Here is a 14,746-nt window from a genome sequence, read left to right as displayed (position 1 = left end):
CTTTTACTCTCTTGAAAATATGATATCATGATTAATCTCTTGAAAATAAATAAAAATATAATGCTCAACATATATGTATTGTGTCCTGTTGAAGAACTATTAAGTATGACTCTTATCTTATACTAACCTCTCTCATCTTTGCAGAGACTTTCAGCTACTGAACCCCAAAAACAACACTCATCATACACCTACAGACCACCTGCTCCTGTTCAGTTAATTAGATGATCTCAATTGTTTTATATGAAGATTAAGAAAAACAAAGATGTAGGCACCAACCACATAAGAAGATCAAAGAAAGAAAGAGCTTTGGTAGGAAGAGATGCTTTGGTCATTTTCAATAGGATTTGAGTTGTGTCTTCATTCAAGCATCACCTTCTAAGCAGGCTGATGTGACAAGATGCTTCTGGCTTGCACCACTGCAGCAAGGAAGCTTGAGGGATCAGCAAGAACTTTGCATCACCATAATGATCAAGATGGAGAAAGGTCGGTGGTACTTCCAATGTTCTCACCATGATTGCAGCCATATAATACTTCTTCTATTTCCTTTTGGGGTTTGGCTGCAAAGAAAAATACAACAAGATGGAACATTATCAATTACATTTTTCCTGTATTGATGGAAGATGTAATCAGGAAACCAGTGACTTGTGCAATTTTCATTTGAGGAGGACTGCCAAAATCAAGTGATGGAAGTTTATTCCTTTTTCTTTATCATTTCTTTTCTGGTTTCCTTGCAACCAAGAACGCTTTACACACATTGTGAAGGGTCCATGAGGGGCTTTATTTTACTTGGCCTATTTGTTCTTTTCTCTGTTATCCCCACCACAAATTCCTAGACAAAATGTAGCCCTCAGATTACATATTTTGTTTAGATCTTTTGTAGACCAAGAAGGAACTATAGGCAAGTGATACTGCAAATGAGAGTAAAGAACAAGCTTTTAATTCTAGTGTGGTGGCATGAAAGATTAGAGCTTGTAAGATTGTGTCTAATTTGCTTTCATGAGTCTTGTCCTAGTAATCTTTTAGACTAGATGTGCAATTACACTTACAGGCAACAAAATGCTTTGTCTAAGCCAGGCTTGATTTGGGGTACTGAATTACCCTTGAAAGGTGTTCATGACTTAAAACCTCATCATCAAAACATTATAAATCAAAATACAGAAATTGCAATGTCTGTCCCCACTCCATAGTTTAGTCTGTCAAGACAACCTAGCAAGATTAGCCATCCAATTAGTTATGTTGTTGTGCTTTCTCTCTCTCTCTCTCTCTCTCTCTCTCTCTCTCTGTATATATATATATATACATATATATATATATATATACATATATATATATATATATATATATATACATATATATATATATATATATATGAGAAATTTAATGTTGGATTAGTGAAAGCATGGAAATGGATGGTTTGACAAGAGTTCAATATCTTGAAGAGAATTGATTCTTCTCACAACAACAAAAACAACCACAAGTGGTTCCTCAATGGAGGATGCAAATCAATTTCATTCTCCATTGTCAAAAAGTAAGTAGTCTAAATGCTACAATGGAAAGAATTCAATGACCAATTTGATGATTGACACAATCACATCTTCATTGTCCTTGCCAAATACCTCTACCATTCACCAAAACAAAAAAGGTTAGCCACTATCCATATATTTGATCTATTGAGGAACCAAACTAATTGTATGTGTCATATCAACATCAAGCTTGTAACTAATATTTGGCAAAGAAATGACTGCAATTGGATCAAGTGCAAATCTATCCCAAAACCTTAGCTTGGAATGAGAACACATGCGCTTGCCTTTCTTCAAAGAAGACTCAATCCTTGATTGTTCCAAGAGATAGAGTGTGTATATGTATGTTTTTCCTGCTTGCATATGTGTTGAATTGAGTACTTGAAATTGTTTTCCTATTGGTTCCTGAACCCATCTCATTATTACTCATATATTTTCTAAACTAATTCAATATAAAAGACATAAAACTGGTAATCAAATACTCCACCTAAATCATGACCAAACTAATGATAAAAAAGAAACTAACATGAAAATTAAGAAAAATTTGAGAACAAACTAATAACATGATTTTTTTTCACCATCCAAAGGTATAATTCCTGCTGTATCTTTGGTAAGCAAAGAAATATACTTTTATTCAATAAATTGCAATACAATTTAAGGGAACCTCTATAATCCAGACAGGGATTTAACTGACAAGTATCCTAGTATGAAAATCCATACCCATCACAGATTCAATTGGTATACATATTTTCCTCCTTGTACCCATCCAAGGTAACCTGCACAGTTGTTTGGCAGAAATAGAGTTCACCATGACACAGAGCAGAAATCAGCCATAGTTTGACTCACAATTTTGATAGAGTCTAGGTCACTATTTCTCAACAAAAAAGCAGATTATCCACAAAATATACATGGTTTTGCTGCAATTTTTCTGCATGTTAGGTAACATGAAACAATCAGAAATTACATTGACTGGAGATTGGAAAGCCCCAATTTACAAGGCAAGGCTTCTACTGAAGGGTCAATGCATTTAGTCTTACATTTAAAAGGTAAAGAAAAGAAGCAATATTACTGTTCTACTAAGGCTTACCTTAACAAGCTCAGGCAATCCTTTGTTGCTTATCCTATATATGCAAATGTGCATGAAAGATCTTTTTGACTTAGTAATTAGGCTGAACAAAAATTTGGGATTCAGTATCTGAATTTTTTTTTTTATTGATTTATCATTACTAGGTTTTCTGATCATCACTAAGGTGGCTTAACTTTGCCTGTGCTGGCCTTGTGATTGCTTTGCTGTATGTACAGTAACCAGAAGTGCCAGGCTGGGTTTTGGTATTACAGTGTATGTATGCTGCTCATGAATAGTTTTCAGAGCAGAAAAATGAGGAAAAAGAAACCTCATCATACCATTTTAATTTGCAAGATGATCCTAAATGAACAACATGTGAAGTTTCTTCTCCCCTTTCTTGACCTGTTTCCAACAGTAGGATGTGATAGTTGTCAGCCACTTTATGCAGCCTAAGATGTAAAAGCCAGGAAAACCAAAGAACTCTCATGCATGCCATGACCTTGTGGCATAGGAGAAGCCCCTTCAAACTTCATAATTGCAGTGAGGGATTGCACTATCACTGAAGAAGTGGTTTAAATGCTCAAAAGGAGGAACTAAATGCACCCCCACCCCCATTTAATCAGCATTGATATCATTGAATGTCCAATCCATGATGGAGACAAAAGATGGTTCATAACTCCGGCATCATATGCTCACTTCTTCTCAAAGACAGCTGCACAATGCTCAGTCACTATCAACTCTTTTTGCCATGCACTCTGCAAGTGTATGTGATCCTCCCCAAGTGTATTGCTGCTATTACTACACTTGCAGACAGCACCATGTGCAGCTTGAGAGTCCTTCAAGTGGACCATGTGGAATAGCTGATGAAGGCAGGACATCAAAGTGACTTTGAAGGAAATCTGTTTCCTGGTCCACGATATTAATGTTAGATCGTTCTTTGTTCGCTTGACCCATACTTTGTCTTAAAGATCTTGTACCATAAAAGGGATATGATATATCGATTAGATTTTTTAGTTGATTTATATTGATTAGATTTTCTTTCACCCAATAAAGAAGATTATGATGTACGTAAAATTAAGAACCAACAAAATTTTCTTCTTTCTTTTATCTCTCCTAACACGAATCAGAGCCTATATTCTAATCTTTCTCTGTTTGGATATTCCTTCTTCACCGCGTAAGAGAGCTACTGTAGGTTATAGCTAATTTGCGGCCTTCCTCACACGACGATGGTCTTCATCAATCGAGTTCTTTGATCCTTCTGCATCTAGTGTAGATCAACTGTACTAAGCACAGTTAATATCTTGCCTAAGCAACTCAAAATAAAGTAAGCTTTTTACTTTTCCAACTCAAGCTAGTTTTTCTAAACCATCTTAAGTTTGCTGAAGTGTGTTAAAGATATCATACCCATAACAGGGATATGATATATCCCTTGATATAGCATAGATTTCCCCTTATTCCTATAGAATTTGATATCTCTTAATTTCTTAGTTTATTTATATTGATTAGATTTTCTTTTATCCTATATATAGGATTATGATGTACTTATAATAAAAAAATATAGTTTTTTATCTTTCTTATTTTTTATCTTCTAACACTAGGTATTATATAACCTAATTATTATGAAAAAAATATCGTTGATATTCGAGTCAATCGAACGTGGTTCAGACCCATATGTGTAGAATTATCCATGGTAAAAATGTCAAGGTCATAAGCAGGTTGTCCGAATTGCCTTCAAGGTAAAAACACTAAGCTCCTTAGGAGATCGTCTAAGATGCCACTCGTATGAAGACCAGGTCGGAAGAGGTTTCCCGAGCCGGTCCCTCTAACATATAAGTTAGTAACTCGAAGTAGATGAGTACAGTCACTAATAGTAAAAAATGACCTCTTGACTATGTTAAAAAAAGAAGTTTTTATTAGCGAAAGAATGACATATTATATGAAATATTCTTCGAGAAGATAACTTTTAATCATCTTAATTTAGCCTTTTGTCCATGTAGGCTACAAGGATAGAGATAGCCTATAACTATCTTATCTTGGACCGATGTCCATGCAGGTAGACTGGTGGGAGGTAGTTTTTATCTTTTTCTTTCAGCCTAGACATCATGTTGAGGACATCATTTGTCCCTCCCACGAAGGCATACTTTAAGAGCTCTTTGATAAGGATCTTGTAACACAACATTTTGCTCATCCAACATATTGGTATTACGCTCCCTTAATCACTTCTTTGAGGGGGTGTAGAGTTTTCAACTAATGTACCTTGAACACACCCAAAAAGAGGTTAGTTAGAGACTCATCCTCCCCGCCTCAAGTTATGAGGTAATGAACGTTTATTGATTAGCCCATCTCGAGTAGAGGGAGGTCAATGCTCAACCCCTCCACCTTGGTAAGCGAATGACGTTGGTGCCCGACCCACCTACCTAGAGCAAAAAGAGGGCTTAGAGCCGACCCCCATTTTGTGGTTGGTAGAGGAGGTCAATAACCAACCCACCCACCTCGGATGGAAAAAGAGGTTGACATCCGACTCACCCACCTCGGGGAAAAAGAGGGTTGGTGCTTGACTCTTCCTCTATGGTTGGTAGAGGTTGATGCTCGATCCACCTGCCTTGGGTGGGAAAGGGGGTCAACGCTCAACCCACTCGTCTAACCCTTCCTTCGTGGTTGATGGAGGAGATCGGTGCTTAACCCACCCATCTCAAGTAAGAAGGGGTCAGTAGCTAACTACTCTACCATGGTCAATGGAGGTAGTCGGCACTCAATCCACCTACCTCGGGAAAAAAAAAGGTCAGCACTTGACCCCTCTACTATGGTCGACAAAGGAGGTTGACTCCCGACACTTTGGGCTAGCCTTGAGGGAGTCAAGTTTTTTCAACTAACACGTTGAGCTTTCTAGGAAATAGTTGAGCTTTCTAGGAAATAGTTCAAGGTGCTACTTACATGAAGGCAGAGATCAAGAGAGGTTTTTCGAGTCAATCCCTTCAATGCCCAGGTTAGTAATTTAAGATAAATGAGTGTAACCGTGAATGATAAAAAGTGACATGTTGAGTATATTAAAAGTAAGTCTTTATACCTAATAACAAAGGAACGATATATTCTATATAATATTTTTTTTTTTGAGAATGTGATGTTTAATCACATCTAGTCAATTCAATTTGGTTTTTTTGTCCATGTAAACGATAAGAACATAGCTCATAACCATACGTCTTAGATTGATATCTATAGAGACAAACTAATGGGATAATTTTTGTCTCACACATGTTAGACAATGATTAATTAATAATATTTTTTTACTAATTTAATTATAGTATTCAAAGCCTACTTTTATGTGACTAAGTATGATTATATAATTTTAAGTATTATGTTTACAATTAATAATATATATATTAAATTTTAAGCTTTAAGTTAATGCATATTCACTAAGCACTTCATATAATATATAATATATAATAAATAATAGATAAAAGTGTGGACAATAATGAGTAATGTGACTCTTAACGTGGATGATCTATACATGCAACACATTAAATGCCCTTAATTTAAAGTCATCATTGATGACTATTATCCATTTCAGTCATGAAGCTTTGGATCAAGTCATATCACACATAGAATAGCAAATCTTGAATTAAAAACCTATTTTTATTACTCAAATTATTATAAAATATCAAATACTAGCAAATGTTAAAGTATTGCCCATTAGTCATCTTGGCAAAAGATAAATTAAGGTCTTAATAGGAAGATATTTTACATCTTATGATTATGTGAGGACTAATGTTTTGAGAGGGGTCTATATCCTCAGAAATAAAGAGGTTAATTTCATGATTTAAATGAACCACTTGCATCATAAAAAACAATCTCATGGAAACCCTAAAACATGGAATTACGCTTTATAATTTATGAATTTTCATATTATTATTTGAGAGAGATAACTCATCATTATTTTAGTAAAAATCATAATTATTTTATGCAAAAAATTGTTGGATAGAGTCAAAGGAAATTAAGCGGAGAATAGTCAAAGATTAAACACAAATGGATGTTAGAATTATACATAACTACTATCAATATGAGAAATCATTTAAAAAAGGTTTTTGGTAATCTTTCTCCACACCTCAATTTTCATGCAACATAAAAAGACTTAAATTCCTCGTTAAAGTTGGTAGCACCTCCTAATGATATTGCTAACTCTAAAATTACCATCAATTGCCAAAAGAAATAGGAGAAGAGGAAAAGACTAAAAAGCCTTTTGACTTCTAAATAATGATAAAGACAATACCGGTCATCATCAAATCCTCATGTACATAGCAAAATTTAAAGAGAATATAACTAAATATAAATTAAATAGTTAAAACTTCCGATGAGAAAAATAAAAGATAAAAAAGATAATTTTAATATTCTAGTTAGTAGTAATGAATGATATCAGTGGTGACGGGCGATGATGCCAATGGGGGGCCATAGATGGCTATTATAGATGGTGAGAGTAATAATAAGAGGTAAGGATTGTTCTGTATTTATTTACATTGATGTCATCGTACGTAGTTGTCGAATGACCTTTTTGTTGCTCTGCATCTATGTTGACATCGATCCAGTTGCCGAGCGACATTGCTCGACAACTACGTTGATAGCGACGCAGATGCAGAGCGGTCTTCACTTCTCGTTGTCACTTTTTTCATCCACAATAACTACTGACGGCCCCCAGTGATGATATCGTCTGCACCACCAACATTGTTAGTCACCAATAACTGAAAAATTAAAATTATTTTTATCCTTTATTTTATATTTTCATTGATAAAATTCACGACGTTAAGATAAATAAACTTAGATGTCATATTTTCGTAATTATATGGATACCAATATAATTTATTAAAGTACAAAGAATGCTAAATATAACTAACTAAATTAGTCCCTTTAAAAATAATTCTTTTACAATGAACTTAACACATTGAGATAAGATAGATATGAACTAAAGAAATAGTCTTATGTGATATACATCTCAGTGGCATTAAGCTAAACAACTTAATGTTTTGGATATATTGGTATCAAATAAATATATAGTCTCCGACCTAAATTAACTAAAGTACAAATTTTGACGAGAAATGATTTCTAAGACATCAAAATTAAATGAAAAATAATTGGCAAGAGAGAAAACAAGGGAAAATACTACTTAGGTTCAAAAATTATTTGATACGATGTAAAAATGATAACACCCTTAATATTTTTTTCATGAATAAATTTTTATTCAAGTAGTATTTTTTGTCGAATTTAAATATTTTTTCCTGTAGATTATCCATAAATAATTATAAAAAATGATTTTTTTTTTTTTAATTAAAAAAATTTAGTGTTTTGTAATGAGAATACTATCACAAAACTAGCTACCAGGACCAAGTCGTTGGCCGTTAAGTCAGATTAGTCCCATAAAAAGGCCACATGCAATACCATTTACTAAATGGCACGTCTCACTGGCTTGTTCATCTGCGACAGCTGTCGCTATTTTGTTTGTTTCCTGTCTTTCTCCATCTTGCAATTCTTGGACACGAGGACACCCTAACTTTCTCAGGGGTCGTCAAACCATTGACGAGATCCGATCACCGCCGGGCCGCGCGGGCTGTGCGGCTCATTGAGCGGTGACGGTTCTCATCGGATCACCGCAGCACCGGGGACCCCTCGCCCAAATCTAAATAGAAATGGAGAGAAGAATGAAGCAGCAGCACCAGTAGCAGTTGCAGCAGAGAATCCAATACAATTGTGGAAGTGGTGATCTTGACGCGATTCCTGTAGCGGTTTGAATGATCTGAGATCCGGTTCTTCTGCTTCTCTTTTCTTCCTCGATCTCTACGGAATCCGCACGAAGCCGGTATGCCAAAACTTGTTCCTTTCTTGGGTTTTGCTCGGCTTTCTCTTCTTCTGGTTTGATTTGGAATTGGCTAGATTAGGTCACATCTTGAATTGCTTTCTTCAACTGGTATTTTTGTTCCTTTTATTGCTACTCTGAAGTCTATGACTAATGGAAATCAGGGAGACGTATGTAGCTGCGGGAAAAAAAAAAAAAAATCCGATTTTAGTGTGATCTTGAGGTTCTTTTCGAAGGCATTGTGTGATTATGCTGGTTTGGTGACTTCATATGCCTTTTGTCAATCGAGGGAAGCTCTGGAAGTGAGCTTTTGAGGAGCTGGCGCAATCGATCGTTGGATCTTGCCTTGTATGTGCCGAGCGATCAGCGGGAAGACTAGGTTAAAGATGTGCACGTTGATCAAAATAAAATATCTTTTAGGGATTACTTAAATTTACGGGATCACAATGCTTTCTTTTTTTTTGGTTGAAGTTATTAGTCATGTGGGTTGTTCTCCGTTACACCAAAAAAGGAGTCATTTTTCATCCAGAGGTATCAGTAATTAACCACTGATCTGTTGTGTTTTTCGCTTTCATGGTACTCTGCACTATGGAAGCTCGTTACATGGGCTCCAAATTCATAACTCTCCTTGCCAGGTAAATGCATACTTGCGAAACGTGCTCTGTTGGCTATCACTGGTTCTGCTAGTATTCTTCCTAAAATAATTGATTTTTTTGTTTGCAAATGTATGAGCCATAAAGTTAGTTTTCTAAGTGAAGTTTTGAATCTTACTAATACACAATTATTTCTGTAATTAGGTGCCATGGCCGTGAAAGGGAATGCAGCAGACAATAGGACCAGAAGCTCTGTTTCTATATTCATCATAATTAGTATGTGCTGCTTCTTCTATATTTTGGGAGCATGGCAGAAGAGTGGTTTTGGGAAGGGCGACAGCATTGCCATTGAGATTACTAAGCAAACTGATTGCACCATCTTGCCAAATCTTAGTTTTGAGACTCATCATAGTAGATCAGATTTCGGTGATGATATTGGAGCGGAAGTCAGAACATTTGAGCCATGTCATGAGCGTTATAGGGATTATACTCCTTGCCAAGATCAAAATCGAGCAATGTTGTTTCCTAGAGAAAACATGAACTACAGAGAACGGCATTGCCCCCCGGAAGAAGAAAAACTGTACTGTCTTATACCAGCGCCCGAAGGCTATGTTGCCCCCTTTCCATGGCCGAAAAGCCGTGACTTCGTTCCCTATGCAAATGTACCCTACAAAAGTCTTACGGTTGAGAAAGCTGTTCAGAACTGGGTTCAATATGAGGGTAATGTGTTTAGATTCCCTGGTGGAGGAACACAGTTTCCTCAAGGGGCTGATACATATATAGACCAACTTGCATCTGTTATCCCAATTGCTAATGGGACAGTCAGAACTGCATTAGACACTGGTTGTGGGGTATGTAAAGTTTCCTGAAACACATCCTACAAATTATTCCCGACTTTAAGTTGCACATCTGATACATGTTATGATTTGAATGTTTTGAGTATTGTTGGGTCTTGTCAGAGTTGCTAATTAGTTTTAGTCCACAAATTTTGTAACTTTCAGGTTGCAAGCTGGGGAGCTTACCTTTTGAAGAGGAATGTGTTGGCCATGTCATTTGCACCAAGGGACTCTCATGAGGCACAGGTGCAATTTGCTCTGGAAAGAGGTGTCCCTGCAATTATTGGTGTCCTTGGAACCATAAAACTGCCATATCCATCTAGATCCTTTGATATGGCTCATTGTTCAAGGTGTTTGATCCCTTGGGGAGCAAATGGTGAGTTCCATAATCAACCTGTTCTTCGTTTCCTCCATCAAACCAGCAAATACCCGATCTTTTCATTATTAATTCTATGCTTTGGGCTCATTCTCACTAATTTGCTTTTTCAGATGGCATGTACATGATGGAGGTAGACCGGGTTCTTAGGCCTGGTGGGTACTGGGTGCTTTCAGGCCCTCCCATAAACTGGAAGAACAACTACAAAGCATGGCAGCGTACAGAGGAGGATCTTGAGGATGAGCAGAAAAAGATTGAAGAAATTGCTGAACTACTTTGCTGGGAGAAGGTCTCAGAGAACAGTGAAATTGCCATTTGGAGAAAGAGAATAAACTCTGATTCTTGTGCTGTGAGGCAAGATGAACCCCGTGTCAGAACCTGTGAATCATCATATGCAGATGATGTCTGGTACTACAAACTCCTGTTTTCTACCTAACCAAGTAGTGCACTTAGTGTGATTTTCAATTGTTATTTGCTACCTATAAATTTACCTCAAATAACACATGCTGCATAATCATCTTTGTCCATTTGCATAAAAGTAAAAAATGCTAGTTCAGCAGAATTTACTAAGAGCTCTTCATGGCAACTATTGCCCCTAAAAGAATCTAATAGTCCATATCTTTTGATGCTAATACCTTAACTCCTTTTCATACTAGTTGATTAGGTGGTCAATGAAATCCAAGCATTCAGATCCACTTTGCTGGTCACAAAAAGCCTTCTTTCTCTGCTTCTAAAGCTGATGCTTTGCTCTATCTTTGTTGCTACAAAAAAGAATTTATATGTCTAACAGATGCATTATTGTAAAATGTGAAATTGAGTGGAGTTTGGTATAGTCTGCAGCTACATGTGTGTCTGATGTTGATCCTTATGCCTTTTTGTCCATATTTTGTATCCAGCCTACAGTGAGTTGTACTAGCCAAGATTATCTTCCTTTTGAACATATTTATACATAAAAGTACCATATATGCGGTTTGGCATGTGAGACGCATATTCTTATTAATGTGGCCTTACCTTGTGGTTTTAGACGAGAACACAATGTAGTGTCATAATTTGTAAACTGGCAGGTTTGTAGCTTCAGTTTCTTTTGCTCATTAACCCATTCAAGGGATACCTTTATTACAGGGATAAATTGTTTTAGATATAAAACTTTAGTTCTTAGTTATTAACTAAGAGATTACTGGGTATCCTGTGGCACTATTTACCATATCTGATACAAAATATTGTGAAAATTAACCATTCGACATGAAATATTCTTGGGCAGTTTTTGTAAAGTTGAAGCAGTTCAACATGGAGCCATCTTGTTCATGATCTTCCTCACTTATTATGTCCCAATATGAACAAACATAAGTTCCTTTTAGGCATCAATGAAGCAGTGTAATGATGTCGGGAAAGTGTAAAGAATTTTACGCACATCATAGTTATCTCAAATTTTCTATATGATAAATCACCATTTTTTTCCTCAGAATTCTTATATATTCTTTCCCTTAATAGTTTCCAGTCTTGTTTGAGCTACTGGATGGAGAAGTGGTTCCTGTTTTTCTTCTTGATTTGTGGAGTACAATTAATTAGATGTGTAGCTTTACGAGAGTTTCATAGTCCCAATTCCCCCTTTTGCTTTCTCACTGCCTTTTATCATTCCTTGTTGATACTAGGTACAAGAAGATGGAAGCATGTATTGTGCCTTTTCCTGAGGTTGACAACCCTGAAGAGGTTGCTGGAGGAGAACTAAAGACATTCCCAGACAGACTAAATGTCGTGCCTCCTAGAATAGCAAGTGGTTCTGTTCCTGGTTTCTCAGTTGAGTCATATCAGGAAGACAACAGATTATGGAAGAAACATGTCAAAGCTTACAAAAGATTAAATAAGTATATTGACACGGGACGATATCGGAATATAATGGATATGAATGCAGGATTGGGTAGCTTTTCAGCAGCAATTGAGTCACCCAAATTATGGGTGATGAATGTAGTACCCACAATTGCTGATAAGTCTACTTTGGGCGTGATATATGAAAGAGGGCTGATTGGCATATATCATGACTGGTATTCTCATGCTACAAAATTGCAATTTGACTCTTCTTTTATTGTTGAAATTGCTGCATACATTATGCTATATTTTCATCATTTGGCAATCTTTTTCCTTTTTCATTGTTAGTTATTATGTCTTATCCATTGAATTGATTTTTGAGTTATTAGGTTTGACACTTCGGGCTATATGTGATATTAGCTTTTCTTTTGATTGCTACAGACCCTCAATGAATTAAGCATTTTCTGATTTTTTTTTTGCTTGATGGTACGATTAATTTGTGAAATAACATTCTTGAGGTTAAGCTGGTATTGTATGCTGAGAGATTGATATTTGAGATTTTGTTTGTCCTAAATATTAAAGCATGTAGAAGTTTAGGGTTTTTCCAAATCAAGTAATGAATATGCAGAAAGAATGTTGTATAACATGTTGGAGAAACATTGCATTCTGGCCTGTATGTTCTTGTTTCCAAACTCATTAAACTCGACTTATAATTAAAACTTGTTTTGTTCTATTTCCAGAGCATCTTTACACCATACTATTTTTCTAGGATTTCCCTTTTCTTTAATTCCTTTACTGTCATGATCTGTCACAAAACTTGTGCAGGACTCTGTCTTACTGACAGAATTTTCTATCAACCATAGGCCGGTTTGATCAGGTTATCTAAATTTATTAACTTGGAGGCAAGAGCTCTTGCAAAGTTTGAAGAAACTGGAACTTTGAGAATTTATGTAGGATTTTTTTCTCTTATTTTTTTTCATATACTCTCTGTAGCTCAGCATAGGAAGTGAAATAGAATTTTGTTTCAATTGAGAGCAACTTTGTTATGTTGGATGTGAATTTTATCACATCCTCATACTTTATCAAAATATATGAATTATGTAAACTAATTATACAAAAACTCATTACCGGATTAGACTGCTGCAGTCTTATATGCCACTCTGCAGTTTTCCAGTATTGTTTCCTACTAACGAGTTTTGTTATCACTTTGATGTAGGTGTGAAGGTTTCTCAACTTACCCAAGGACATATGACCTTATCCATGCCAATGCTGTCTTTAGCTTGTACAACAAGAAGTAAGTTCGATAAGGCTGTTTTCTTCACAAATATGATTATACTGACCCATGTCCGAGTATTTATACCTTGGAATAATTCTTTGCAAAAACTTGTCAACTTTAAACCCCTCATATTCTTATGAAAATGAAGTAGGTGCAAGATGGAAGATATTCTTTTAGAAATGGATCGAATTTTAAGGCCTGAAGGTGCAGTGATATTCCGCGATCAAGTAGATATCTTGATGAAGGTGAAGAGGATGGTCACTGGAATGAGATGGAACACCAAGATGGTAGATCATGAGGATGGCCCTCTTTTGCAGGAAAAGGTTTTGGTTGCTGTTAAGCAGTACTGGGCAGGTGGCCACACTAATGAAACAGTCGAAGTGTGAATCTGATCCAGTAATCGCCACCATAAATCGGATGTTATCCCTATAGTAGTTGATCATGGAACCAGTTAGAGAGAGGCTATCAGCTGACAACAGCTTGGAGATTCGGACAACATTCTTCGGCCAGAAATATTTTACCGTGTTTTTGGTGCTGCATAGCGATTGTCGTATCAGTTAATTTTGCTTCCTTCTCTTCCACCCTGCCTTTTGTAGTCTATGTCCTCGCTTGCTAATTTGACTCTTTTTATGAGATTATCTGAAACCATTGAGGTACCTGTGAAATCCAATGCATTCTTTTCATCTGGATTATCCAAACGACAATGTCTGACTGCACAGCACCACCAAGAATGTGCATAGTTGCCATCTCCATCTTGCTTTAGAACTCTTGGTTAACTGGTGTGAGAAGGGCTTCTTATATTGCACATTATGTGTAAATTGAGATGTTGCACTTAGAATCTTATATATGAAACTTATCCTTTTTTTTGTCTTTTTTTTTGAAATAAATGAAGATTGATTTCAGATATCAAAAGTTACATGAGCTGGTAAAGGATTTATAGAAGAGACTTCTGCTCACATCCCTTGAAGCTAGAGAGATTAAATCAATGCATGCTTTGTACATGCCTTTATGCATACAAAAGAAGCAAGTGGAATGCATCTAGAAGTTGTTGATGGTAGTGAACATACACTAAGAACAGCACAAGTAAAACTCCCTTACCAAACAACTCTTACAAACTATGCACCTGCAAGTAAATTAGCACGGCATGACACTGTTTATGCGCAAAAAAAGGAGCAGATGGAGCACAAACTCCTCCAATAAGATTACTATCATGCAGAAAACTCACCAAAATTAACTCCTCCGAACTCATCTGTAGATAAAATTAGGATGGAATGGCACACAAGTTGTTACCTTCAGATGTAAAAGATTGTATGGCAACACATCTAACAACAAACCTTGATCAAGAAAGATAAGATTCTTTGTCGATGTCACATTTTGCTTAAATCAATTCTCTCTAACAGCCAACATTTATTTCACACACACATTCCAAGT

At 36.1% G+C, this 14,746-nt stretch overlaps 1 protein-coding gene and 1 long non-coding RNA gene across 3 annotated transcripts; one reads left to right on the top strand and one right to left on the bottom strand.

The window, feature by feature from the left end:
- Positions 1-2,209: 2,209 nt before the first annotated feature.
- Positions 2,210-3,137, bottom strand: LOC135638444 (uncharacterized). Its single transcript, XR_010496600.1, has 3 exons — positions 3,086-3,137; positions 2,925-2,988; positions 2,210-2,296 (listed from the first exon to the last, which is right to left on the bottom strand). It is a non-coding gene; the product is annotated as an uncharacterized LOC135638444 (long non-coding RNA).
- A 5,027-nt stretch (positions 3,138-8,164) lies between these two features.
- On the top strand, positions 8,165-14,013 carry LOC103979323 (probable methyltransferase PMT2). 2 transcript variants are annotated; one of them, XM_009395425.3, is made up of 7 exons: positions 8,165-8,431; positions 9,226-9,872; positions 10,023-10,233; positions 10,347-10,641; positions 11,886-12,275; positions 13,256-13,333; positions 13,467-14,013. In XM_009395425.3, the coding sequence occupies exons 2-7, from the start codon at positions 9,231-9,233 to the stop codon at positions 13,699-13,701; spliced, it is 1,851 nt and encodes a 616-aa protein (XP_009393700.2). In that variant the 5' UTR covers positions 8,165-8,431; positions 9,226-9,230; the 3' UTR covers positions 13,702-14,013. The 2 variants fall into 2 exon arrangements, with proteins under 2 accessions (XP_009393700.2, XP_009393699.2); XM_009395424.3 differs by having other exon boundaries at positions 8,166-8,431; positions 13,464-14,013.
- The last annotated feature ends 733 nt before the right edge of the window (positions 14,014-14,746 follow it).

The sequence above is a fragment of the Musa acuminata genome, chromosome BXJ1-3 (genome assembly GCF_036884655.1).
Source record: "Musa acuminata AAA Group cultivar baxijiao chromosome BXJ1-3, Cavendish_Baxijiao_AAA, whole genome shotgun sequence".
NCBI lineage: Eukaryota > Viridiplantae > Streptophyta > Magnoliopsida > Zingiberales > Musaceae > Musa > Musa acuminata.
Note: the sequence above shows the minus strand (reverse complement) of the source record. Positions and strands in the feature narration are given on the sequence as shown.